This window comes from Phyllostomus discolor, chromosome 2, assembly GCF_004126475.2.
Source record: "Phyllostomus discolor isolate MPI-MPIP mPhyDis1 chromosome 2, mPhyDis1.pri.v3, whole genome shotgun sequence".
NCBI classification, from domain to species: Eukaryota; Metazoa; Chordata; class Mammalia; order Chiroptera; family Phyllostomidae; genus Phyllostomus; species Phyllostomus discolor.
Genome location: NC_040904.2, coordinates 213,049,372 through 213,075,493, shown reverse-complemented (window position 1 = coordinate 213,075,493; position 26,122 = coordinate 213,049,372). Strand labels below are relative to the sequence as shown.

The 26,122-nt window shown below is 59.8% G+C and overlaps 1 protein-coding gene across 1 annotated transcript in view; it reads left to right on the top strand.

The window, feature by feature from the left end:
• Window positions 1-1,001: 1,001 nt before the first annotated feature.
• NFAM1 (NFAT activating protein with ITAM motif 1) overlaps window positions 1,002-26,122 on the top strand; it is a 30,759-nt gene continuing 5,638 nt past the window's right edge. The window contains exons 1-4 of the mRNA XM_036019702.1: window positions 1,002-1,270; window positions 15,079-15,408; window positions 16,621-16,733; window positions 19,960-20,085. Coding sequence (XP_035875595.1) covers window positions 1,171-1,270; window positions 15,079-15,408; window positions 16,621-16,733; window positions 19,960-20,085 — 669 coding nt within the window. The 5' untranslated portion in view covers window positions 1,002-1,170. The remainder of the gene's footprint in view (window positions 1,271-15,078; window positions 15,409-16,620; window positions 16,734-19,959; window positions 20,086-26,122) is intronic.

The following is a 26,122-nucleotide window of genomic DNA, read 5'->3' as shown; positions in this document are numbered from 1 at the left end:
GGCCCTGCCCCCTCTGAGTGCCAGCACGCTGGGCTCCTCGCCCCCACCCCAGGGCCCCTTCCCCTGCCCTCCAGACACCTAGGCAGTGCCTGGCCCATCCCCCATCCAGCTCATCCGCTCGATAGGCTCCAGAACGCCAAGGGCAAAAGGCTCCCGGTCTGCATGTAATTACTGCCCCTGTGTCCGTGCCTGCTGGATGTGCGGGTGGGGCTGTTGTGCGGGGCCAGGTGGGGGAAGAAATTCCTGTGTCTCCTGGTGGGGGAAGGGTGTGCTTAGGTTTAGGGAAGCCGCGGGTAGGAAAGACATTTCAGGCGGGCTGGGGAGGAGGTATCTGCTGGGCTTCTGTGGGGTCCCACGGTGGCCCTAGCTGGGTTAATGACCAGCTGTGGCACCGTGTCGGGCTGGGAGTGTGTGGCTGTCCTCCATCACTCACCTGCCTCTTCCTGTATCCTCCCACTCGGTGGCAGCCCCCACCCCAAACCCTGCTCTTTTATTTGTTTTTTTTTTAGAGAGAGGGGAAGGGAGAGAGAAAGAGAGGGAAAATGTGTGAGACACACACTGATCGGCTGTCTCTTGCACACCCCCAATGGGTGACCTGGTCTGCAACCCAGGTATGTGCCCTGACTGGGAACAGAACCGGGGACCCTTTGGCTCGCAGGCCGGGGCTCAGTCCATGGAGCCACAGCAGCCAGGCCAGACCTGGCTCTTTCACGAGCACATCATCAGGGGACGCCTGGGCTGCTCCCGAGGGGAAGTTTGCGTGGACCTGGGCACGTTTAAGCCGTTTCAGGAGGGAGCGGCCAAACCGAGCCCTGGAGTCATTTGTGTAAATCTGTGCTCCCTCCATCACCAGCGCCTTCGGGACCGTCCACCAGCTGGAAGGGGGTCAGGAGGGGAGGAGCCCACGCACCTGGTGGATCGGGAGGCCTAAGCTCCGCCCGGCTCTTCTGCAGAAGAGAGAGCCCCAGAGCCTTGCCTGGCACCACCTGCCTGGGACAGGTCCCGCTGCTGCGTGAGCCGGGTCCCTGGGAGGAGCAGGCCCGGGAGGCCTTGAGGAAGCAGGGTGGCCAGGGAGGAGCTTAGCGGGGATGGGAAGGGGAACTGTGGCTACCGGCAGCTGTCCCCTCCCGGGAACCGAAGAGGAAGCAGAGACACTGACCAGGAGGCCCCATGGAGAGCCGGCCTCGGCGGCCCTGGGCCCCACCGGGCCCCCTCACGGCCCCCTGGCTCCTGGGCTTGCTGCTGTGCCCCTGGACCCCGCGGCCCACAGGTATGCGGTCTCCTTCTCCCGAGCCCCCGGCGCTGCACATCAGAGCCGCTTTCATCCACCCGCCACCCCACCCGCTCGCCCGCCCGGGCGGCTAATTCCCGGCTGGTCTGGGGGGATTTGCTGGTAGCATTTGAACACTGCAGACTTCACAGGGGAAGCCTTCGGGACCAGGGGATGTTTAGCTAATGTCTCGCCAAGGTGGCTTTGGGAGAGGTGGGGGCGGTGCTCCCCCTTCGAAGCTGTGTTGTGCACCTCCCTCTCAGCACTGCCTGACCTCCCGGCCCTCAAACCAGGTGGGTGGGCACTGCTGCGGCCAGGGGGCATCGGGGTCAGGGCAGGGGTCAGTGGGGAGGGACAGCTCACCCCCAAGGAATCTAAGGTAGAAGCAAGGTGTTGAACCTGCCAAGTGGCTGTTGTTGCCCGGGCTAGCCGGGGGGAGGAGGGGGGCCCAGCCAATGGCCGCCAGAAGCACTGTCGCCTGGAGCACAGAATTGTCACTGTTCCCAGGAAGGACGGCACCACCCACTTCCTGGAGGACAACCAGAGGCTACGCGGTTATTTTATGATGGGAACTAGGCCTTTTGGGGGACCAGCACTGTGCCCCCTTCCTGGTCCCAGGCCCCTTGGAAGCTGGAGGCCCAGAGTCAAGCCAGGGCCCGGGGTGGGTGGCCTTGGGGTGAGTTCATCCAGGCCAGGGGACCCCCAGGAGTGTGCTTCCCCAGGGCTGCCTACACAGGGTCCCTCCGCTCAGTCTCTTCCTGGGCAGCACTTGCCGGGCCCCCCGGCCCCCCAGCCCCCGTGGTGCAGGCTCAGGCAGCCCCCGCTTCACCCAGACTCAGATGAGGCTTCCAGGAGCCGCCCCTCTCCGCTCCACACCCCCCCGCCTCTCGTTTGTGCCGCGAACAGTAACAGCTGTTATTGTCATGAATCTTGGAGCTTCACACTCGCCCCGGCTTCACACACACCCAGGGCCCCTTGAGGCACCCTTGGGGTGCTGTTCCCACCAGGACCATTGAGGGACAGGAAATGGAGGCTTGCGGAGGCCAGGTAGCTGTGTCCGAGGCTTCACGGCTGCGTAGAGGTCAGGTTCAGACCCGGGTCAGCCTGAGACCAGAGCTAGGACTATTGGCAGTGGGCCCTGGGGCTCCTCTCGGCTTTCTTTGTAAAGAACATTTTTCAAGGAAAAATCTCTCCCCTTCCTCCCCACCCCCATCAGGCAAGAGCCAAGTGCGTGGTACCTCCAGCAGGCCTGGAAACCTGGGCCCCTGGTGACATCTGTCCTTGAATCTGGTCACCTCGCACCCCCTCCCACCCCTGAGAGACGGGCCAGCACAAAGATGGCCCAAGGGGACGAAGCGTTTGCACTCACACTTAGTCATTTTGAACTTAATTTCCCCCAGTTCCCATCACTTCTCATTGTGTGGTCCCTCCTCCCCAGAAGGGACCCGCCACATCCTGGACACTGGAAGAGGCTCCGCAGGTGCTGACGTGAGGGGCGGTTTTGCAACCGTCCTGAGTGCAAACAAACAACAGATTTCCCCCAGTATTGCAGCAAACGCTGCGAAAAGAGAAACTCTGCCCTTTCACAAGAGGTGAAGTCATCCTTGTGGCTGGCCCCGGGAACCCCTTGGAGCAGCAGACAGCACCCCGTTCCTCCTGGTCCTGCCCCTGCAGCCCCATCTCTGTGGGTCCAGGACCCCTCCTCCTGGTCTCCGAGCTTCCACGGAGGAGTTCCGCCCCTCCCACATCGCCTACACCTCCCCCGCCTTTAGCGCCTTTAGCCGTCAGCCTGGGCCGCCTACACGGCAGTGAGTGAGATGCAAGGGCGAGGGCAGGCCAGGGGCGATCAGCCCGGGTTTGAGTCTGTTCTGCAGCCCCCTCAGAGACCCCGGGCGGGTTCTCCGTGCCGCTGTGCCTCATCGAGTGCCTCATCTGTTGAACGAGTGCGGCAATGGGCCTGCCCGCTAGCACGCCCCGGCTTGGGTGGCTGGGGCACATGGTTAGGGCTCAGAGAGGCAGCACCTGCCAGCCCCGCAGAGCCAGCTGAAACGTGACAGTCAGCGACATCTGGGTGAGCCCACGGGCTCCTAGGGGTCACGCCCACCTTTTCAGCAGTCTCCAGCACAGCCTGGAGGGCGTCTCGGGGCCTTCCGCTGTCAGCCAGGACTCAAGCCTGCTCTCCTCAGCTCTCCTGGGCCCTCTGCAAACTCTGCTTTTCTCAGAGGGCCTGGCAGCCACCTGAGGTCTCACCGGCAACTCTCTCCCGGGGGTGAAACACCTGAGCCCGCACTCCTGCTCTAGCCTTGCTTCCGCCAGCCCTCAGTCATCCCCGAGGGTTTTGGGGCCAGACAGACCAGGTGCCAGTCCTGCCTTCTTCCGTGGACTGCTGGGTGAGCTCAGGCAAGTTACTTAACCTCTCTGAGCCTCCGTGTGCTCAGCGAATGTCAGTCCCCTTTCTCTTCCTGGCCTTTGCAGAACCCTGGGCTGCGTCATTTCTCAAATATCCATTGAGGAGGACCTATTCCAGGCCCTGGGGGGCCCTAGAAGTGAACAAGCCCCAATTCTCACTCTCAGCCTGTTGGAAACTGAGGGGTTTGGCTGGAGAACGTGACCCCTGACCAGAGGCGGGAGTTCCGGGGGGGGTTTGCCTCCCTGCTCCCCTTCACTCTGGACTCATGTGCTGTGGCCCCCTTTGATGTCCAAAGGAGGTCAGGAGCCTCCTGCCCCCTTCTCACAGCTCTGGCCTCTGCTTCTCCTCTTTGTCTAATCCCATTCAGAGTTTTGGAGGCAGGCAAAGAGAAGCGCCTCACTGCTGGAGGTGGGGCAGGGGAGAGTGTTGGAGGGGCAAGGGAGCAAGATGGGGAGGAGAGAGAGCAGGTGGGTGGGTGGCAGGCCCAGCAGGGATCAGGGCTGGGAAGGCGGGGCCACGAGGGACCCTGACAGGGCGGTTTGACCACAGGGCGGCGGGTCCCGGAAGAGCAGTAGGGCACCACACCTGCACCGGGGTGTAATTCCAGGCGGGTTATAAATGCTGTTCCCATAGGTCCTGCTGTCACTGCGCTCTCTTTTGAGGTTGTGGCATATAATACACACACAGGAAAGAACAGTACATTTTATAAAACAAAGTCCTGTGTGGCTGCTCCGCCAGGTCAAAGAAGAGGACATTCCCTCCCGTGCCTCCGAGCCCCTGCCCGCCCCCCAGAGCACCCCGCTCCCCTCAGAGCCTTCTCTGTCTTTGACCCCTGTGTGTGTTGTCAGGATGATACTGTGTCTCTTCTTTTGTGACCTGCTTCTTTCACTCACTGTGGTGTGGTCTTTTTGAAGCTATATCCAGTGGATGGTGTGGCTGAAGTTTATTTTCATTGCTAAAGGCCAGGGGTCGCAAACCACAGCCCTCGGGCTGAGTCCAGCCCGCAGCCTCTTTGTATGGCCTGCAAGTTATGAATGGTGTTTAGATTATTTTAATGGCTGGGGAAAGAAAAAAACCCAAAAGGAATGTTTCATGACACATGAGCATTGCACCGTATTCACATTTCCGCGTCCATAAATAAAGTTTTATTGGAACAGAGCCACGCGTCTCGCTCATAGATCATCTATGGCCGCCAATGCCCCGCGTTGGCGGAGTCGAGCCTTCGCGACGGAGACCATATGGCCCGCGGGGCATAAAGTATCTGCTGTCTGGCCCGCGGCAGAACGCGCTTGTCGGCGCCTGCTGCGCCAAGTGCCGCCGAAGGAACGCGCCGCGATCTGCTGGTTCTGCTCGGCGTTTCAGGTGCTTCCCGTCCGGGGCTGCGGGGCTCGCATGGGTCCGGGGTCACCGGGGCACGTGTCCCCACTGCGGCTGCTTCTCTCCGGGCTGGCTGGCTGGCTGTCCGCCTCCCTGCGGGGGACTGGGGGCTTCCAGAGGGCAGGAGGGCCCGGTGTGGTGCTGGCACCGGGGGTGCCCAGGAAACTTCAGCAGTAACAGGACAGTTCAGTGCCTCGGCTACAGATGACCCGGCGGTGGCTCTGAGCACGGGGGAGGCTTGATGCCACAGGACAGGCGCCGGGGGGTCCTCGGGGTTGTACGGGTGCGAGCCTCCCGGTCCCCCTGAGCCTTAGGCATGGGCTCTCCCGTCTGGTGAAGGACAGAGCGGCGGGGAAGGCCTGGGGAGACAGGGTCCGCCTCCCACGCCTCCCCTCCGGCCCTCGCCTCTGTCTGCTCCTTGTTCACGTGGGTCTGGGCGGGAACTCACTGCAGTGGGCTGTGGGCTCTGGGGGTCGGACGCCGGGGTGGGGGCCCAAGACAGAGGAAGGCAGGGGCGGCCGGGTGAGTCTGGAGCAGGGGAGGGGAGGGAGCAGATGTGAGACCGGCAGGGGATGCTCCCGGCCCCCTGGGGAGGACAGTCTGCTGGGCCTGGGTTTGGGTCTGAGGAGGCTTTGGCCAAGTGTGACCTGACCACTGACTGAGTCCCGGGCCCCCTGTCACGGTGTGTAGTTTCCTCCTCTGTGGGCCTCCAGCCAGCAGCCCAGGACAGCACATCTAGGACCCTCTGAGACTCCTCGGGGTGGGCTGGCGGGGACTTGACTGTGGGAACGAGATGGTGTGTGGTGGGCATGGCAGGAATCTGCACCGTCCTTCCCCGGGACTGTGTGGGCTGTGGTGGAGCGGTGGGGGCAGAGCTGGAGCCCCTCGGAGGCTCTGGGCCAGGCCCTGGCTTGCTGCCGAAGGGCCGGGGGAAGGGGACACTGAGCGGGCACAGTCCCTGCCTGAGGGCAAGGAGGGTGCTCCTCACGGTGCTCGCCGTAGGGTCCAAGGGCCCATTTCTGCAGGACCCAGCAACACACATGAACATTTAAAATTCGCACACCCTTCAGATCAGCCCCTGCCCTCGCAGACCTTGCCCTAAAAAGCTAAGGGCCCTGAAGACAACCTGCATGTACCAGGGGGATCCCCCGTGGGTCCGTGCCGCACAGCTGCCCACAGAGTGGCCCTGTCAGCTGGGCTCTCGTGACAGTATGTGGGGATAAGACCCCCCCTTCCTCGCAGGCTGCTGTCCCAAACTCCCACACCCCCATTCTGAGCCAGGCTGGATGGCTGCCTGCCCCTGAGGCTCCTGCTGCCCACTTGGCCTGGAAGGTGTCCTCTCACATGCCCACCTGGTCACTTCCACCTGTCCTATCCGTCCGTCAAGGTCAAGCTCTGCTGCTTTCTCTGCCCACTCGCCCACTGGCAAACCCAAAGGCCATCCCGGCCTCCCCTGCAGAGTGGTCACCTGTGAATATGAGCGCACAGGAGCTCAGAGACATGGGCGGCACGTCTGGGCTCACCTGGGGCAGGTGAGGGTGCGGACAAAGCCAAGGGATCAGTACTCGACCTTAAGAACTGGGCTGTGTAAGAAAAGCCAGAGAAAGGCCAAGACAGAAGGTGTGGGCCTTGGTGGGGGCAGAGAGGAAAGGTCAAAGAGGAAGGTGTCTGCAGGGTCAAGTTCAAGGCCAGAAACAGTAGGAGCCCCAGCTTAGTGACCTGAGTCTTTGCTGACCCCCGGCTGCGGTGGGAGGGGCGGGGCGGGGAGGAGACTGGACTGGAGGCAGGTCGGTTAATTGGAGCCGCCAGACGGCGGGGAGGGTGGGAGGATGGAGGGCAATGAGTGGTGTTGTGCCCCGAGGGTGCGGGATCTTCGGGGAGGCAGAGATTTAAGAAAAGTCAGGATAAAAGTGATCTGGTGCAGGTGCCCCCTGGAAGGAGTGAGTGTATCAACAGCCAGAAGCATTTATATTTTAAAAGGAGGCTGGAGCGGGGAGGAGGACCGAATCCCACAGAACGAATCACTAATGCGAGGTTTCAGGCAGCTGGGGAGACTGTTGGGAGTCTATAGGATTTCCCTTGTCTTCCTTCTGCAGGAAACGGGAGGGTGTTGCTTCCCGGTTGGGGAGCCCACAGGGCCCCCCCCAGGTCTGCAGGGGGGCGCTGGGCCCTTCAGGGCCCCTCCCCGTCCAAACCCCTTCTTTCAGCTCCGCCAGGCTCCCGAGTCTTCCCACTTGGTGCCTTGTTACAAGACTTCTAGAAATTTCGCCCAAGAGCTGTCTTGTGCTTAGACCCCCTCCCTGCCCCCGCCACCTCCACACACACGCATGTGGCTGCCTCCTACTCCCCCTTCGAAGCCTGGCCCGGCGGGGAGACCGGAGGAGGGGCACAGGGTCCTGCTGCGACGCCAGAGGGGCAGGCCAGCCCCGAGGCCTCCTTGGTCCTTCTCTGCGGTGTCTGGGATTTCTGCAGGGAGCATGTTTGACTTTAATAATGGTCAGGGGGACCTGAAGAATCATCATTTAAAAAACAAGCAATGGCCCAGTCTGGGGGGTCACCTCCCAGCTGGTTGGGGCCCTTGCCCTGGCGTCTGCAGCCCTGAGACTCCCTTTGTCCCAGCACTTTCTTTTTTTAAAAAAAATTCTTTTTTTTAGATTTTATTTATTTATTTTTAGAGAGGGGAGGGAGGGGGAGAGAGAGAGAGAGAGAGACATCAATGTGCGGGTTGCTGGGGGTCATGGCCTGCAACCCAGGCATGTGCCCTGACTGGGAATCGAACCTGTGACACTTGTCCCAGCACTTTCCTGCTGTCATTCAGCTGGAGTCTGGTCCTCCCTGCTGGGACTCTAGAGGCACACACGGCTGGGGCACCCGGTGGGTCTATTCCCCTCTCCACTTTACCCACCCCCCCTTCAAAGACAGGGAGCGGGACACCCACCACACTCATTGGCCCTCCCCCCCCCATGCTGACACCCTGCCCTGAGAGCAGAGGGGGATGTGAGTTGAGAAACACAGTGCCCTGCGGCCACCACAGCCCACACCCTCGAATGAGCTCCCAAGTTTGAGCAACTTTCCTCACCAACCCCGCCAAGAGGGAAGTGACTGTTATAAAAATACCAATTAACGCCCATGAAGCTGTAACATTTCTGGGGCCAGACATTTGACACTCTGCGCTGGGTCTGTGTCCGTGCACGGCCGCTGCGCCCCCGAGGTCGAGAGTGTGGAGGCGCGCTCGGGCGGAAACGGCCCCCGAGGCGGGCACACGTGTGTGCGTCTCCCGGACTCAGGCGGAGGCGTTGGAAGGCGTGACAGCCCGTCAGACGCCGGTGTTCCCAGGGCATCCGCGCTAACGGCTCCGCCCTCCTCGCGCTCTGTTGGGGGGTCGCCTTCCAAGCCCGGCCCACGCTTCTCCCTCGCCAGCCACGTGGCCACACCCCGACGTGCTGGAGGCGTGTGTGCGTCCCGGAGGACTCCCCGTTGCTCCGTGGCATGCTGGCATCCGTGCTCGGGCGAAGGGCCGGCGCTCTGGGAGAAAACCAGCGGCCGCCTCTGCCCCTACCCCGCTGCCCTTCCGATGGGCCTTTAAAGAGAGGCGCGGCTCCCAAGGATGCCTGGGATAAATCGGAGGACAAAACTCCAGGCCTAAAATAAAGGCGGCGGGAGCTGCTTTCTTCTCTAGCTGGGGAATCAAAGTGTTTTCCTTTAAAATCGACCTTGGTTGGAATGGACACCTTTGATCAGCACGTCCAGGCTCTCCCCACAGGCCGGCGCTCAGCGCCGTGGAAGGGGTTGAGTTCCGGGCAGAGGCAAAGCAGGGGCCAAGGCCTGGCCCAGCGATGGGCGGTGGGGAAGGAGCAGCCCGGGGGTCAGTGCAGCTGATGGGGGGAGGAGGGACGGTCGGGGTGAGGACAGTGCTGGGTCGGGGCAGGGGCTGGGGAGGGGATGTCCTTGTGGTAGTGGTATCGAGGGAGGCTTTCGGCAGGCTTTGGATACTCGGCGGGCCCCGCCCAGAACCTGTCTGTGGAGGGGTCCTGGGCCCCTGAGCTTCTGCCCTGGGAGCCTCAGGCTCTGCTGGGCTACAGTGGCTGCCACCCCAATGCTGCAGGGTCAGTTCTGAGTACCATTGTCCCCAGACTCCTATGAGCTGCCTGACGTGTCGGCGTATTAGATGACCCAAGTCTCGAAAAATGGCCTCTGAAGGTTTAGCTCTCTCTGAAAGAGTACAGTTCTTTCCTTGGATAAGTTTTTTTCCTTTGCTTGCTTTGAGATTTTAAAACTGTAGCATAGAGTAGTGATTAAGCATGTGGGGTTAAGGACCCAAAGGGACCAGCTCAAAATCCCGTCTCTGCCACGGACAACTGTGCTGTTTGGGCAAAGCTTTTACTTCCCGAGCCTCGGTTGTCCCATCTGCAGAAGGGGAGTGTGCCCAGGGACGTTCGCGCCTGTCGTCACGTGGCTTAACAGGGATGCCTGGGAGTCTGCGCTGGGCTGGAGGCAGGGAGGGGGCGCGGAGCCATGCACCCAGGGATGGCTCAGGGAGGAGGGGAGCAGGTCCTGCAGACTGAGAGGGGGACCCTGACAGGAAGGGGCGGGGCATTCTGAATAGCGGGAGCAGCAGGAGCAGCGCAGGCAAAGGTCTAGGGGCCTGGCGGGCCTGGCCGTGGCGGGGCCATGAGCTGAGGCCCAGGGTGGCTGAGCCGAGCTGTGCAGGGCCTGGACACATGGTCTGGATCCCCTGGGCCAGGGACTTGCAGGGTTTTTTCACGGGGGCCCGAAGTCAAAGGACGTGCCTGGAGCGTGACCCCGCGTGCACCTCGCCGTGTGGCTGTGGCTGAAACCAGGAGGCCGCAAGCGGTGGCTTTCCTCGGCACAGAGCGCTCCGCATATTTGTCAGCTGCTGTCTCGACCTCGTGAATTGATTTCCGACTCCTTCCGGGGCCTCCTCTGGTGGGCGACCTCCTCAGGCAGGGTCAGCGGGGTGGCTTGCGGGTCCCCAGGAGCAGCCGGGCAGGCTCCGGCTGGGGAGGAGAGGGGTGTGTTCTGCAGCTGTCTGCTCGCCACCGGCAGGTCAAGTGGTCACAGGTGCAAAAGAAGAACCGGAAAAGCGGGGGGAGTCAGGCGCCCATCTGGTGATAGTCTTTCCCAACAAGGCAACGGACAGACAGACAGACAGACAGACAGCAGGATGGGGCAAGAGTGGGAGGAGGCTCCTGCGGCGTGAGCTCTGGAGGCCACGCCTGCTGGGCGGGCCCTGAGCGTGGACCTGTCTGTGGAAGGACTCAGGACTCCCGTGACTTCCCTGCTCTCCGCTTGTGCCTGGCAAAGCAGGCTGGCCCCACGGCAGCCTGTGCGCGTTCTCGGCCCCCGTGAACCCTGCGGCAACCCTATAAGCTCGGCGTCGCTGGTGCCCCCTGTTGCAGGGGAGAGGCTGAACTTCAGAGAAGGAAAGCCACCTGTCCCAGGTTGCGCAGCTTTAGGTGAGAGAGCCAGGACCCAAACTCAGGCCTGGAATTCTCTAGGCGCCCCTGTCCCCCTTTCTGGCCAGACCCCAGCTTCCCAGCCACCCCTGGGGCTTTGAGAAGTGAGGGATGGAGGACGTGCCGTCCCTGGGAGACACCATCTCCTGAGAAGCAGGGGTGGGCAGAGCGTGGGGGTGGCAGCCCGTGCCGCCCCGTCGAACCATCTGTGCGTGGCCGTTATGGGGGGGTTGGGAGGGGAGCTCACGGTGATGTCTGATAAGCAAGCCGGTTCTCAGCTGGGGCTGGGCTGGGGTGGTGGCCCTGGGGACCGGGCCCTCTCAGACACCAGGCTGCAACTGTATTGCAGTCCTGTCTCTGGCTGGCCCACCCCCGGGGACCTCACCCACCAGGGGTGTTCTGCTCCACCCACACTCACCACGGGCTCACACTTCTCCCATCCAGGAGTTGGTTCACGCCAAAGGGGGACGGATGCTCCGTAGCCGGCCGGGGTGGGGAAGGGTGGGCAGAGGCAGAGGAAGCCTGCGGGCAGGTGCTGCGGACAGGTGGCCCCGTGCACGCAGGGCCGGGAGTGGACTCCCTCGTGCCCTTTTGTCCTGCTCAGTGGCCTCCCTGGGGCATGCTGACGGGGCTCCTCTGGCTCCCCTGCTCCACAGTCCAGGAATCTGAGTTTCCTCCAGCCCGCCCCCTGGGCCAGGGCCCCCCTCGGCAGCCCGTGAGCGGAGCCCTGAAGGACCCCAAGGCCAGCTCACCGTGCCCTGGCCCAGCTCGTCCCACAGGGACAGTTGCTTTGCCTGAACAAGTGCTTGATCACAGTGCAGCAGTCACCGGGCACAAGGTGGGCCTACTCACTGTGCCACCCCAGTGGCCCTTGGGGGACACACCTCGGGCTCTGTGGGGTCTCCCTGAAGCCCCCTGGGCCTGTGGTGAGAAGCAGGCCCTGCGGGGCAGGCAGGATGCCCTGCGGCTCTCCCCCAACCCCTTTTCTGTTCGGGCTCCCCGCCCTGCAGCCACTCGACGGCCTCGGACTGTGCCGGTGTGCTACTTGTGCCAGGACTCTCTTCAGCACCCGACGTCCACTGTGCTACGTGCCACCACGAGCACCCTTAGCCCTGTGCCCAACTCCACTGCCTGGCCCAGACGCTGGCTTTTCTTCCTTAGCACAGACAACCTGAGTTCAAATCCCAGCTCCACCACTTAGGAACTCTGTAGCTTTGGGCCTCTAAGATGCCCTGGGTTTTTCCTGTTTTGTGTTTTTTTTTGTCTGCAAAATAAGGTTGCAGTCATTGCCTCATGGGATCGCCGTGGTGTTGAGTTGACACAGGGCAGGTGGCGCTCAGGCAGAGTATGTTTTCTATGCGTGTTCTTTTCCCCCGTCCTCCGGCCATTTCTAGCCTGCTGTATGCGTGTGTTCCTGCTTTCAGCTCAGTAATGACCTCCAGACCCCAGGACAGCAGCGCACCCCTCCCCCACCTCCCCACCGGCCCTCCCTCCCACCCCAGGCTCCCTCTGCTTCCCTGTCAGACTGGGGGCACTGCCAGGACAGGGAGCCCCTGCTGGCCCGGGGTGGGGCTCGGGACCTCACCAGTACCCTTGCATGTTTGTTGGATGGAGGAGCACATACGGTAGCTTCGAGCGACCATGACCCCGTCTGTAGCACCGAGCTGTACCTGGGCGATGCTGCACAGCCAGTGGAGCAGCTTGCAGCCCGCACCCCAGAAGGGGCCTCGTGGAGGCACGGGTCCAGGACAGGGGTGGGGACTGGGCTGCCGGGGTGCAGGCCTGGGGTGCTGGTGCTCAGTAAGAAGAAGGAGCAGGGGAGGCAGTTAGCTGCATTCCCCAGGCCCAAGCCCCGAGCCTTTGCCGGAGCCACGGCCCCTCCCTCCCCTGTTTTCGGCCTGCCGTCCCCCGACTGGCCGCTGTCATCGAGCCACAGAGACGGCCTGGTCGCTTCACCTTTTGGAGACAGCAGTCTCACCCGAGGCCTGGGCCGTCCTCTCTCCGGCAGACCCGAGCCGGGGCCGCGCATTTCAGGATGCCGACCCTCTGACCTTGAAATAACGAACCCCGGAAGGCTGCAGAGCGGCAGCCATCTGTCTTTACGGCGCCCCCAGAACCGGAAAGAGCAGCTTAATTGCACTCGCAGATTCCATCACTCCCCAGAAGGATGCCTCAAGTACGGGGACGTTTTTAAGACACTTGGACGAATGTCTTCCCGCCAGGACACACGGGAAGGTGGCCACGCAGCGCCGACGGCGTGTGTGGCCTCCCCTGGCCTGCAGTGGCCTCTCAGACGCTCAGAGAGGAGGGGCGGGAGGCTCTGGCGGAGGTGGGCAGGGCCCCAGCCGGCCTCGGCACGACCACCTTCCTGGTGACTGGGGTTCGGCTCCAGCCTCCGCGCCCCTAGAGGTGACACTAGCCTGCTGTCTGCACTGGCTGCCTCCAGGGGCCACTGTGAGAACCAGTTGGGAAGGTGCGGCTCACAGCTGGCAATGCCCTGGCCCGTGTGGCTCGGTTGGTTGGAGTGTCATCCCATACATCTGAATGTTGTGGGTTCAATTCCCGGTCAGGTCACATGCCTAGGTTGTGGGTTCGATCCCTGGTTGGGGGTGCGTATGAGAAGGTAACCAATCAATCTCTCTCTCTCTCTCCCTCCCCTCCTCCCTTCCTCTCCCTCTCCCTCTCTATCTGCCTCCTCCCCTCCTCTTTCTCTAAAAGCAGTAGAAAAAAAAATCTTCAAGTGAGGATTAAAAAAAAAAAGTTGGTTCCCTAGTGATTCCCCAGTCGGGTCCGGGGACTCCGTAGGAGCTGGCCCCATGAGGAGGCGGGGTCCTGGGCAGCTCGGACAGCAGAAGGGAGCACACTGTCTGTGCAGGACGGACAGACGGACGGCAGCGGGCAGGGCAAGCGATGTCCATTTCACCCTCTCGCCACTCGTCCTTCACGGCCCTCTGGGGACCCCCGCCTGCCGTGCTGCATCAGGGACAAACCTCAGCCCTGAGTCCCAGCTCCTCGTGCACGACGGGTCTGCTCTCGCCGTTCAACAACGGCAACCGCCGCCCTCCCTGCCGCGCAGCCCGGGGGTAGGAAGTGCGCTGTGACATCCCCGCCTGCCCCACCTGCCAGAGGGGAGCCCCGTGCCGACATACGACGGAGCCGACCTGCTGTGATACCCAGACGTGCCAGTCGACTCTGGAACCGTCAGTGACTGCGGTTCTCTGGGGGAGGGGGTGTCTTTCTAGTTGCCCCATAAGAAAGTCCAAATATCAGCGTCGTCAGAGCTTCGAGGGGCGAACCGGTGTGCAGGGCCAGCTCTGTCCCGGTCCCCAGTCTTCCAGAGGGCCTGCCTTCCCTCCCCTTGGGATCCCGTTCAGGGCTGAGCGGCAGAGACCTGAGCAGGGGCTGGCCTGGCCTGGCGCCAGCCCCGCACCACAGGCAGGAGGCCCACGCCTCGCTTCCCCCCCACAATATAAATCTCCCTGCTCCCTCCGAGCGTCTCAAAAGCACGATCTTCTCCCGATTAACAACCTGGCCAGCATGTTCTTGGCTGCTCGCTGCCGACCTCAATTTAGAACTGTCTGCTGTTTGGCTGCTGGAGAGGGAGGGTGCGGGGGGGATGAGGCCCGCCGAGGCTGAGGGGCTTGTGCAGCCGAGGTCTGGCTGTGGGGGGCGGGGGACCGTCCTCTGACCCAGCCCAGAAGCTGACCAGGAGGCGGCGGGGGGCGGGGGTGGCAGGAGGGCCTCAGGCCTGGCCGGGCAGGCTGCTGCCCTGAGGGCTTCCGAACTGTCTTCCCAGAAGCCTCTGGTGGTGGGTGGGGGGTGGGGAGGAGGCAGCTCCCGCAAAACAGCCTTGGTGACCGTCACCGAACACCATGGTCAAGGCTAAACGGCCACGTGTGGACCACCACTGAGTTGTCAGAAAACCGCTCTTGGGGCCACCGCTAACTGTTATATTCTATAAAAATTTGACAAGTTCTTCTCTGAGCTCAGATGCCGGCAAAGCTTTCTGTCTCCTGATGCCTGGCACGCCTCCCCCTTCAGGCTGGGACAGCCCCGGGCAGGCCTGCCTGCCTCCCTCCGGGAGTCTGCCGCCGGGAAGCGCTGCTTCCTGCCACTTGCCTGCCTCCTTCCTCGTTCCTTTCATCCTCCCCGGCTTTGAGCCGTCTCTGGCCTGCACCGTCACCCAGCCAGCCAGGCTTCTCGGCCAGTGGGAAGGAGACTGGTGGGAGTGCGTGGGGTCTGGGGTCCTCCAGCCCCGGGCGGGGCTGCAGACCCACCCCTGAGAGGTTGAAAGCCAGCAGCCTGCCCTCCCTGACCGCCAGGCCCCGCTTCTCTGCAGAGGGGAGCTCTCACACGCTTGGCCTTGGCGTGTTGGCAGATGGCGAGTCACGCGTGTCAAGCGCTGGGTGCAGCGCCCGCACAGCAGGAGGGCAGGAGGCGGGGGGCCAGGGCGGGGGGGAGATCTGTGCGGCCCCCCCTGGGAAAGCGGGCAGGACCGGAGCTGCCTGGAGAGTGAGCACGGTCTCCTTTTCCTTCTTCTGCAGGGGGGCAGTCGGTGACGCACACGGGCCCCCCCATCATGGTCACGCTGGCCAACAAGTCTGTTTCCTTCAACTGCCGTATCACCTACCCGTACACCCCCCAATTCAAAAACTTCACTGTCCGCTACTATTACGTGGACCGCCAGGGCCACCAGCATCTGCACCAGAAGACCGGCTGCCTCCCCGCCAAGGGCAAGGAGAACCAGACCCTCACCCAGCAGTGCAGCATCTCCCCCAAGCTGCGCGACGCATCGGCCACCGGCACCTACTACTGCTCTGTCCTCTGGCAGAAGCTCACTGGGAAAGGCAACGGCACCTTCATCCTGGTCAGAGGTGAGGCTTCCGTGGCTCTTCCAGGGCAGAGGGCCCAGAGGCCCATGCCTCGGAGTTTGGGGCACAGGATCTAAAGGGGGGGGTGTCTGCCCTCACCTTTCAGCTTTGACAAATCAGAACAGAGCATCCTGGGGGGACCCTGGGCTGCGCAGGTACGCCAAGGCGCCTGCCTTAGCGTGGGAAGGGCAGAGGCCTGGGGTGTGGATCTTCTCTGGACTCCTCTGGCAGGCGGCCTAAGAGGTATCATTTGGTCCCTTGGTTTCAGTGTCCCGTGGGCACAGGCGGGTGTTGAGCGAGTGTGGAACGGGGCATGTGCGCTCAGGATGGCGGCGGCCTGTGAGTGGGCACGTGGCTCATGTGCATCTTTCTGGGGACAGATTCCTAGCTTTCACCACATTCTCAAAGGAGCGATGACACCAACAAATTAAGAACAGCTTGTCCCCGGAGCTGTGATTCTCTGACCTGCCTCTCCGACTCCCGTTGGGAGGGGCCGGGGCTTCGGAGACCCAAGTCCTGGGAGTGGACCGCAGTCCTGTAGCTTGCCAGGGTGGGGCCTTGGGCCTGGTCTTCATGGCAACACCCTGCCTGTCACAGGCTGGTGTGGGGGTGAATCGGGCCCTGCACACAAGGCTGGAACCTGGTAACAGGGTGCGCTGGGTAAACAACAGACAGCGCTGTACCTGGCTCGTGGTCAGCACGCTGCAAATTTTTGCCAGCCGGATGGATGGAGAGCAGGGCAGAGGGAGGAAAGGATGGACGGCTCCAGGGAGGGGCTGGGCTGTGCCCTTCACACCCCCCCAGGCCCCCCCCGCGTGTGCAGGCCGGGCACCTGCGGGGCCCAGAACGGAGCGACCTCTGCAGCCTCACCCCGCCCGCCCACGAGATCACTGTTTCACGGGCGGAGAAGAGGAGAGGAAACGACTTGCCCGGGGTCCCGCAGGCAGCCCCCCGTGGAGCCTGCTCACTGCGGCAGGGCACTTAGGAGGCCCGGGGGGTGGGCCTTGCCTGAGCCAGGACCGGGCGGCAAACACAGGAAGGGCCTCGGCCAGGGCGAGCGTGAGAGTGTGCGCCTCAGGAGAGGTGGGAGTCTGGGGGTTCTTGGGGGAGGTGCGGGGCGGGGGATTCTGGGAAAAGGAGGCTAGGGATCGGGGGGCCTGGGGGTTGGCAGTGTGGGGTGTCACAGGTGCCTCTCCTTCCCCGCCCTCCTCCTAGACACAGGCTACCGAGAGCCCTCAAGGGACCCCCGGAATGTCCTGCTCTTTTGCCTCATCGGCCTGCTGAGTGTCCTGAGCATCCTGTGCACGGCTCTGCTGCTCTGGAAGAAGGTAGGGGTGCAGCACACGCGGGCACAGCCGCGCTGCCCCGCCACCCCTCACGGTCCCCTGGGCGTGCTCCCGAGGACCGAGGGGCTGCCTGCTTGCCCCGCACAGGGTACATCCTGGAGCCTTCTGCGGAGGGGTCCTGGGATAGGGGCGTTCCCTGTGGCTCCTTGCGCCAGGCCCCTCCCTCACCCTACCCGTGGCTGGGCCTGAGCTACCACTGCTCACTATGAGTTGCAAGGAACCACAGCTCTTCAGCCTTTGCTGTCCAGGATCTAGCCCCTTCTCCCCGGTCCCTGGCCCCTCCCACCCCACCCCTGGTCCCTTCCACCCTGCCCCGGCCCCAGGCTTCATCTGCCACTTACCTGGAATCTGGGTCTCCCGCCCTCTCACTCTGCTCCCCACGCTCTTGCTTAGGTGTGTAGTGCTGTCCCCCGACCCGAGAGTGAGCCCTTGGGGGCAGGGACTGACGCATAGTGTGTGCTCCTGGGAAGCACGAGTGGACAGGAGCCAGAGGCGGCCCCCTCCAAGGCAGGCAGGACGCAGGACGACGGCATCACCCCCATTTCACAGGGGAGGACACGGAGCCTCCGCTGCTTTCCTGGGCCGCGGTGGCCACGCGGACTGGCGTGTTCATTTGAGAATCACCATTAGAAGGGAATGGTGTTGGCCAGGGACAGGGCTCCAAGGGGCGGAGCGTCCCTGCACCTGTAACAAAACACACCCACCTGATTCTTCCAGGAAGCTCCCTCCGTGTTCCCCGGGACCCTGGCCCCGGCCCAGCCTCCCCGGGCTCCCCCCCCCCACCCCGCCCCGGAAGGCCTGCCACTCCTGGAGCTCTCTCGCCCCCTCCCCTCGCTGTCCCTCCCAACTCTCAGTCCACCCACACCTGTGCAGCGGAGGGAGCCTTAGAAAACGCAAACCTGACCCAGTCTGACCGACTCGCTGCCCTGGCAGCTCTCCGAGTAACGGCACGGTGGCATCCCGCTGTTTGCGGCCCTGCCCTTGCAGCCCCCGCCCCCGATTTTATGTCCATCGACCACTTTCTGTCTGGCAGCCTGTCCTTCTGCGTGCCCCTGACAGGTCCCACAGTCCTGTCCCCGTGCTACTCTGTGTGCTGTTCCTGCAGCTGGGGACACTTTCCCAGGCTCCTCCCCCATCTTCAGGAGATGGGCAAGCCCTGGGAAGTCCGGCCCCGTCCCCTGGCAGACTCGGGGCTCCCTCGCACGACCCCACCGTGGTGCTTCCCTCACTGGCGGCCCCACTAGTCTCGGTAGGAGTGCCGTGAGGCCAGTCCGGGCTCCTGCTCACCATGGAGGCCAGGGCAGCCCCTGCCCACGACTCACACCCGCCAGCCTTGGCAATGTCCAGGGGAGAGGCACCGGCCCCCTAGCTGTCTGGAGGGGAGCCAAGGCCTCTGCCTGTGACAGACCCCTCAAAGCAGGTGGTCAGGGGAGGGGCACCAGATTTGAGAACAGGGCATCTGGGTTCGATCAAGGGCAGTCATTGACTAGGTGGGCCGGCCTCAGTTTCCCCCTCTTTTAAGTGGGAATTCCATGCCCTCCTCCTCAGGGTATGATGCAGGTTCAATGGAAATAAGAACCGGTCCCACAGTTCTTTGCAAACTGTAAAGTGTGACGTGGGTGCCGGTACCTGTGTCACTGTCTGTGAGACCTACACCGCCAAATAAAAGAACACAGCGGAGACTCCAGGTCCTGTCAGGTAAATCAGACAGACCTGGGTTCAAGTCCTACCTCTGCCACTTCCTGGCTCTGTGGCCTCAGGCAAGTGGCTGGCCGTCTCTGAGCCTTCTCATCCCCCTGCGTGGAGCAGAGATAATACAAGGACTTGCCTTGCAGGTTTATTGGGGGACGTGAGATGAGGCAGGTGGAGTGCTCAGAGCCCCTCCCGGCACCCAGTGAGGCTCCACCTTCCCGAGCCACCGAGCAGCCCCGTTTTGCGGCTGCGACCGGGGGTGGCGCCGGCTTCCGCCTGAGAGTGAAGTAGCTCTCGAGAGCTAATCCCGAGTAAATGGGCTGGGGATTGGCAGGCAGCCAGGGTTTTTAATTAGCTTCTACCCAGAGATGAGGCTGTTGTTCCACTCTTGGCAGTGTGGTGCCTGCGCCGAGGGGGCGCGCTCGGATGGCCTCCCCGGGCCTCCTCCTCCTCCGAAGGAGCTGGCGGTGCCGCCTCCCACTCTCTCTCTGCGCCCGTCGGCTTCCCACCCCCGGGGCTGCCATTAGTGCTGCAGGCAGCAGCCAGCCGGAGCTTTTTCCGACACCAGCTTGGGATTCTGCCCCGCCCCCCTCTCAAGCCCCCTGACGTTCCGCTGCTCGTTCCCTTCACGCGCCCGTGCACAGCGGTGCTGACCCCCCGCCCCCCCCCAACACCGGGGCAGGTCCGCCTCTCTCTGGCTCTGCTGACCATCTGGAAGTTCCTCAGAACCTTCGGGAGTTGGCACATGCTCCTCCTCCGCCTCTCCTCCCTCTCTGACCAAACAAACTTCTCAGCCCTCAGGTCTCAAACACCCCTTCCCCCCAGGTGAGGTGTCCATGCTCTCCCCAGGTGCCAGAGGCTCTGTCCCCGCGGGTCAGTGAGTGTCCCACAATTCGGTAAAAGCTCCAGGCCCTCGTCCAACTGCCCCCTAGGTCCTGAGCTCTGGGAGGGCAGAGACCGCATCCATCTCTTGGCGCCACGAAGCTACCAAGGGGACCCGACGAGAGTGCGGCTGAGGGCCACCTAAGCTCTTCCTTGCTTCCTTCCCTGAATTCTTGCAATACTTTTGCGGAGGAGGGTTCCTGATGAAGCGGCGGAGGCCCTGCGAGGGGCAGGGGCTTGCGGGAGGCCACAGAGCCAGGGAGGGCAAAGCAGGCCTGCATGCCTGGTCCCTCCGGCGCTGGCTCAGCGCCGCCCCCAGCAGTTGCACAGTAGCTGGGGACCCCTGTCTCACACCAGCACTGCCCTGCAGCCCCCGCCTCCCTGAGTCCAGCCCTGGGTCTGTGGGCCGGGTTTATCAGGGCCGGGTTTTCCCGGCGGAGGAGCAGTCAGACTCAGGTCCTGGAGGCGTTTGGCACCATTCCCTGGAGAGGCTGGGGGAAAGGTGCTGAGTGGTCACTTTCTGTGTGGCCTCACCACAGCCTGCTGTCCTTTCCCCCCGTGGGCCTGTGCAGGCGGAGAGGCTGGGGCATCCCTCGTCCCCAGCCCTGACGTCTGACTTGCTGCTTCCTCGCAGAAACAGATGAAGCGTTCACACAAACGCCCAGCCCGGAAGGGCCGGTCTCCAGCCCTGGCTCCGGGCCCGGCTGCAAGCACCGCCACAGCAGAGCAGCCTCCGGCCGCCGCCGAGTCCCTGTACACGGTGAGTCCTGGGGCCTCGCGCCCCTGCCTCTCGGGCCCCACGTGAGGTCTGGTTCCCTGGCGTGGTCGTGCGCCGGCTGTGACCTCTCTGAGCCTTCAGTTCCTCATCTGTAAACTGGGGACAGAAGTCCCACCTGCTGGGCTCTCTAGAGAAGGGGAGCGAGATTATGCGAACTACCCTGGGTTCCCCCCCCCCCCCCCCCCCCCCGTTGGCCCACCCCTCCACTTCTGGAAGGAGGGATAGCAGGCCTGGGTTTATCAGGAAGAAAGACAAGTCCTTCATCCAACCAGATGGTGCCGTGGGCCGGCTCACCGACTCCTTCCTGTTTTTATTGCACAAACGCCATCGCAGCAACAAAAAGGGGAAAAGGTCAGGTGCTGTCCTAACCCCTTCGCTCGTCAACGACTTTTAATTCTTCCCACGCCCCCTCCTCATCACATATGGACATTGTTTCGTGTCCTTACGATCGGTCAAGAGGAGATACGGGTGGGGGCGCTTTTCCACGTGCCCTTGCCTTCTCCACCATGATCTGGGGCAGAGGCCCAGCCCCGTCCGTGCCCAGGCGGGTGTGCGCCCCCAACCCAGCTGCCCACTGCTCTGCATGTAGCCATCTGCCCGGCGGCTGGGAAGGCGACGAGCATCCTGGCTCGGTTACATCTGTTTTACACGAGTAACCTTGCTCATTGCAGAGAAAGCGAGGAATAAATGCCACCCATGCCAGCTGGGGTCTCCGTGAGAACCAGAGCTGCCAGCTTGGGCCCCTAGCCCCACACCTGGGGGGTGCAGAGCCCTGTAGGCTCCCCAGGAGCGTGTCCTGGGGCTGCCTCCGACCCTAGGATCCTGTCCCCTCCGCCCTATCACACACATGAGGCCTGGGCCCTCCCTCGGTCTCTACAAAACCCCACGCAGAGGGCATTCAGAGCGTGGCTCTGTTTTCTAGGGATGGGGGCAGATGGGGACAAGGCCAAGGGACGTCCCCACGGGCCCGTGCGTACAGCTCCGAATGAAACAGAAGGATGCCAGCTCACTCGGGGTCTGCGGGCCCTCCACCCGGGGAATTCCCACCTGCCCCAGCCTCCCACGTGGCTCCAGGCAACCCCACATTCTCTCTCCCCTCCCCGCCACTCATCACGGTGCTTTCCCGTGAGGACTTCTGGTGTCAGCTGTTAAATAAAACACTTCGCTCTCTCCACACACACACACACACACGCACACGCAGTCACGCACACATTAGCTCTCTCTCGTATATATATATATCAGAAAGAAAAAAATAACCATTATCCTAATTCTATCCCCTTCCAGGATAAATACTAGCGACATTGACTTCTATACCTTCTAGGCCTTTAATAAAAACACATAGAGAGACCCCTACATACATCCACACATACTTTTTTTTGTGCTGAAGCGATACAGCTATTTTTTTCATGTTACGCCACCTCAAGAACACCTTTGCACATGAGTAAATATACTCCGACAAGCTTGTTTTTGATGACAGGGACTCACTTGGGCATGGAACCCCTTTCTCGCCTGTGTTGGGACTCCGAGGGGGCTCAGTCAGGCGTCTCTGGGGTGTGGGAGAGCGGCCCCGCGCCCCCCGGGGTTGCAGGGTGGCTTGGAGAGGCCGGAGACCAGAAGGAAGATGGGAAGGGAGGCCGCAGACTTTGCTGTCCCGTGAGGCCGGTCCCTACCAGCTGGGACACTGACCTGAGCAGATGAGAATGACATTAACCACAGGGGTGATATTGTCCAGGGGAGCCATTTGTTGAGTACCTACTATGTGCTAGACACCATGATAGGGCTTTTAACTATTATCTCATTAATCCTCAAAAGGTTTTAGGATATAAGTGTCGTCCTCATTTTTATTTCTTTAAAAAATCTTTTTTTAAAGCCCTGGCTGGTGGAGCTCAGTGGATTGAGTGTGAGCTGCAAACCAAAGGGTCACCGGTTTGATTCCCAGTCAGGGCACATGCCTGGGTTGCATTGCAGGCCAGGTCCCCATTGGGGGCCATGTGAGAGGCAACCACACACTGATGTTTCTCTCCCTTTCTTTCTCCCCCCTTCCCTTCTCTCTAAAAAAACAAAACACAAAAAACAAAAACAACTTAAAAAATGAAGCTTAAAATAAAAAAAAATTTAAAATCCTTTGTTTTAAAATCCTTATCTGAGAACATTTTTTTTTTTTTTTGCTTTTAAAGAGAGAGGAAGGGGATAGGGAGGGAGGGAGAGAGGGAAGCAGGGAGATGGAAAGGGAAAGAGAGAGAGAGAGAGAGACTGATGTTTCTCTCTCTAACAGAGAAACATCAATTGTTTGCCTTCCATAGGCCCCTAGACCAGGGATTGAACCCACAACGTAGGCATGTGCCCTGACTAGAAATCGAACCCACAACCTTTCGGTTTATAGGAAGATGCTCCAACCAGCTAAGCCACACTGGCCAGGGCTCCATTTAATTTTCCAATTGTCTATTGCTGGCATGTAGGAATAGGATTGATTTTTTAAAAAGACTTTATTTTATTTATTTACTTTTAGACAGAGGGGAAGGGAGGGAGAAAGAGAGGGATAGAAATATCAATGTGTGGTTGCCTCTCATGTGCCCCTCACTGGGGACCTGGCCTGTAACCCAGGCATGTGCCCTAGACTGGGAATTGAACCAGAGACCCACCGGCTCCTGGCTGGCACTCAATGCACTGAGCCACACCAGTCAGGACTGATTGATTTTTTTAAAGATTTTTATTTTTAAATTTTTAAAGATTTATTTATTTATTTGTAGAGAGAGAGGAAGGGAGGGAGAAAGAGAGAGAGAGAAACATTAATGTGTGGTTGTCTCTTGTGCATGCACGCACACCCTACAGGGGACCTGGCCCGAAACCCAGGCATGTGCCCTGACTGGGAATCAAACTGGCTTGCAGGCCGGCCTTTGGTTTGCAGGCCGGCACTCAATCCACTGAGCTACACCAGCCAGGGCGGACTTCTTAAAATTTTATTGATTATGCCATTCCAGTTGTCCTGATTTTTGCTCCCCTCCACCCAGCAGCCCCCACCCCCTCAAGCAATCCCCCCCCCATTGTTCACATCCGCGGGTCACGCATATAAGTTCTTTGGCCACTCCCTTTCCTATGCTGTGCTTTACATCCCCATGGCTATTCAGTGACTACCTATTTGTACTTCTTAATCCCCTCACCTGTCAACACCCTCCCTCCCACCTCTTTATCTTTAACCTTTGGCACTTTAATTATGGTGTGTCTTGGGGTGGGCCTCTTTCAGTCCATCCTGGTGGGGGCTCTCCTGAACTTGCGTGTCTATTTCCTTCACCAAATTAGGGAAGTTTTCTTTCATTAGTTTTTCAAATAGATTTCTAACTTCTTGCTCTTCCTCTTCTCCCTCTGGCACCCCTATGAAGCAAATGTGGGGTTGCTTAAAGTTGCCCCACAGGCTGCTGACACTATCCTCATTTTTGGGGGACATTCTTTTCTTCTTCTTGTTTCACGTGGTTGTTTTTTGCTTCCTTGGGTTCCATACCATTGATTTGATTCTTGGCTTCATCCACTCTACTGTTGTTTCCTTGTAAATTGTTCTTTATTTCAATTAGTGTGTCCTTCATTTCTGACTGATTCTTTTATGCTGCTGAGGTCCTCCCTAAGTCCCCTGAGCATCCTTATAACCAGTGTTTTGAACTCTGCATCTACTAGATTGCTTATCTCCACTTCATGTAGCTCTTTTTCTGGAGTTTTGGTCTGTTCTTTCATTTGGGCCATGTTTCTTTGTCTCCGCATTTTGGCAGCCTCCCTGTGTTTGTTTCTATGTGTCAGGTAGAGCTGCTTTGACTCCATATCTTGATAGTGTGACCTAACACAGTAGGGTCCAGTGGCACAGCCTCCCTGATCACCCCAGCTGGGTACCCGAGGTGTACCCTTTGTGTGGGCTGTGTAGGTCTTCCTCTTGTAGTTGAGCCTTGGTTGCTTTTGATAAATCAATGGAAGGGATTTACCCAGGCCAGTCAGCTGCAAGAACTGGCTGAGACCACTGACCACCAACCTCCACCCTCTGTGGAGGATCAGCTGTGCAGGGGCAGGCGGTGGGGCTCTGATGTGGTCTGTTGCTGTCCACTGGGTGCACTGGCCTTGGGGTTTCCCGGTGGTGCAGGCCAAGGTCAGTCCCCACCTGTGTTTTGCCCAGAACCACCCTGCTTCAGGTATAAAGCAATCTGAGACGGCTGCTGCTTGTGCTGGGCTTGGAGATTTCCGAGATGCTTGGAGATTCCAAGCCAAGCTGTGAATCTAGGCTGCTAGTTCCGGTCCTGGGGCTCACTGAGGCCGGCTGCTGCTTGTTTGAAAGGACTTAGGAAGTTGTGCAGCACGAGTCAAGACCAACCATTCATATAGAAAAGCAGCGTGGGTGGGCCAGTAAGTTGGGTAGGGCAGAGTCTCTGGGTATCTCAAGGTGGATCAGACAGTGTTAGCCAGGTTGATGCAATCTTAGATGCAGTACCAGTCTGCCGGATCTGTGGGCGGAGGACCCAGAAAAGGGACAATGGCCTCTGTTTCCCTTGATGCTAGAGACCTCAGCCTCTGCCTGCACGCCACTGGGGCCCCCCAAGCTGCCACCCTGGCACCAGAGCCCAGAGGGAGTGAGTCTGAGTAGGTGAGTCCGTGTGTGGGTTCTTTAAGAGGAACTGCTTGGGGTTCCAGAAATTTCTTCCACTGACTTAATCCTCAATGGTTTTTGCAGCCAGAAATTGTGGGGACTAATCTCCCTCGCACTGGAACCCTGGGTTGGGAGGCCCGGTGTGGGTCTGGGACTCCTTGCTCTTGAGATACCCCTTCTGAGTTTTTATCCACCACACGTGGGTAAGGGACCAGCCTGTTCCATGTCTGCTCTTCTCCTACCCGTCTGGAGGGATGTGGTTTCTTTCATTCCGTAGTTGCGAGACATCCATTCAACTTGATTTCTGTCGGTTCTGAGCAATGGTGGTTCTATATTGGTTGTAACTTTGTTGGGGTTGTGTGAGGAGGGAGGGGAGCCGTGTCTTCCTACGCCGCCATCTTGACTGGAAGTCAAGATTGATTTTTGTATATTGACTTTTTATAGAGAGAGAGTGACTGTGCTGAATTCATTCATTAATCCTAATAGTTTCTCTGTAAATTCCTTGGATTATGTATGAACACAGCTATGTCATCTATGAAAATGGAAATTTTATTTCTTTCTTTCTAATTCTCATACCTTTTATTTTGTTTTTTTTTCTTGCTTTATTGCTATGCCCAAGACCTCTGGTATGACGGGGAATAGGAGTGGGGACAGCAGGCATCCTTGTCTTGTCCCCAGCCTCTAGGGAAAGATTTTTCAATATTCCTTCTGCTACTCTCTGCTACTCTGCTATCCATCCATGGATGGATACTTAGATTATTGATTTTTAATCTTTCTTCTTTTGTAATTTATGCAATTAAAGCTATGAACTTCCCTTTATGTATGGCTTTAGCTGTATCCCACCAAGTTTTGACATGTTGTATTTTTAATTATCTTTCAGCTTAAATTTTTCATTGAGATTTCCTCCTAACCCCATGGGTTATTTGAAAGTGCTTTGCTTAATTTTCAAATGTTTAATTATTTTCTAGTTATCATCCTGTTTTTTTATTTCTCACTAATTCCTCTGTGATCAGAGAATATAGTCTGTATGCTTCTAACCCTCTGAAGTCTTCGGAGACTCGCCTGATGGATGAGCGCACGCTCTGCGTGCCGGTGGGAAGAACTGGGGTTGTGCGCCGTGCGTGGCAGCTGAGTGTTCGCTTATGTCGATTAGGCCCGATTGATGTTGTGAAAACGCCCCGTGCCCTTATTTGTTTTTTTATCTAACAAATGTTAAGAGAAGTGAGTTAAAATCTGCCCATGTAATGGTAGATTTGTGTATTCTCCTTTTAATTATGTCAATTTTTGCTTTTTATTCATGCGGGGAAATGCTCAGGATATGTTAAGACATGGGGATAAAACACTATAGTTCTCTGATTTTTTTTCTTTCAGTTTACCTATTATCTCTGGCTGATG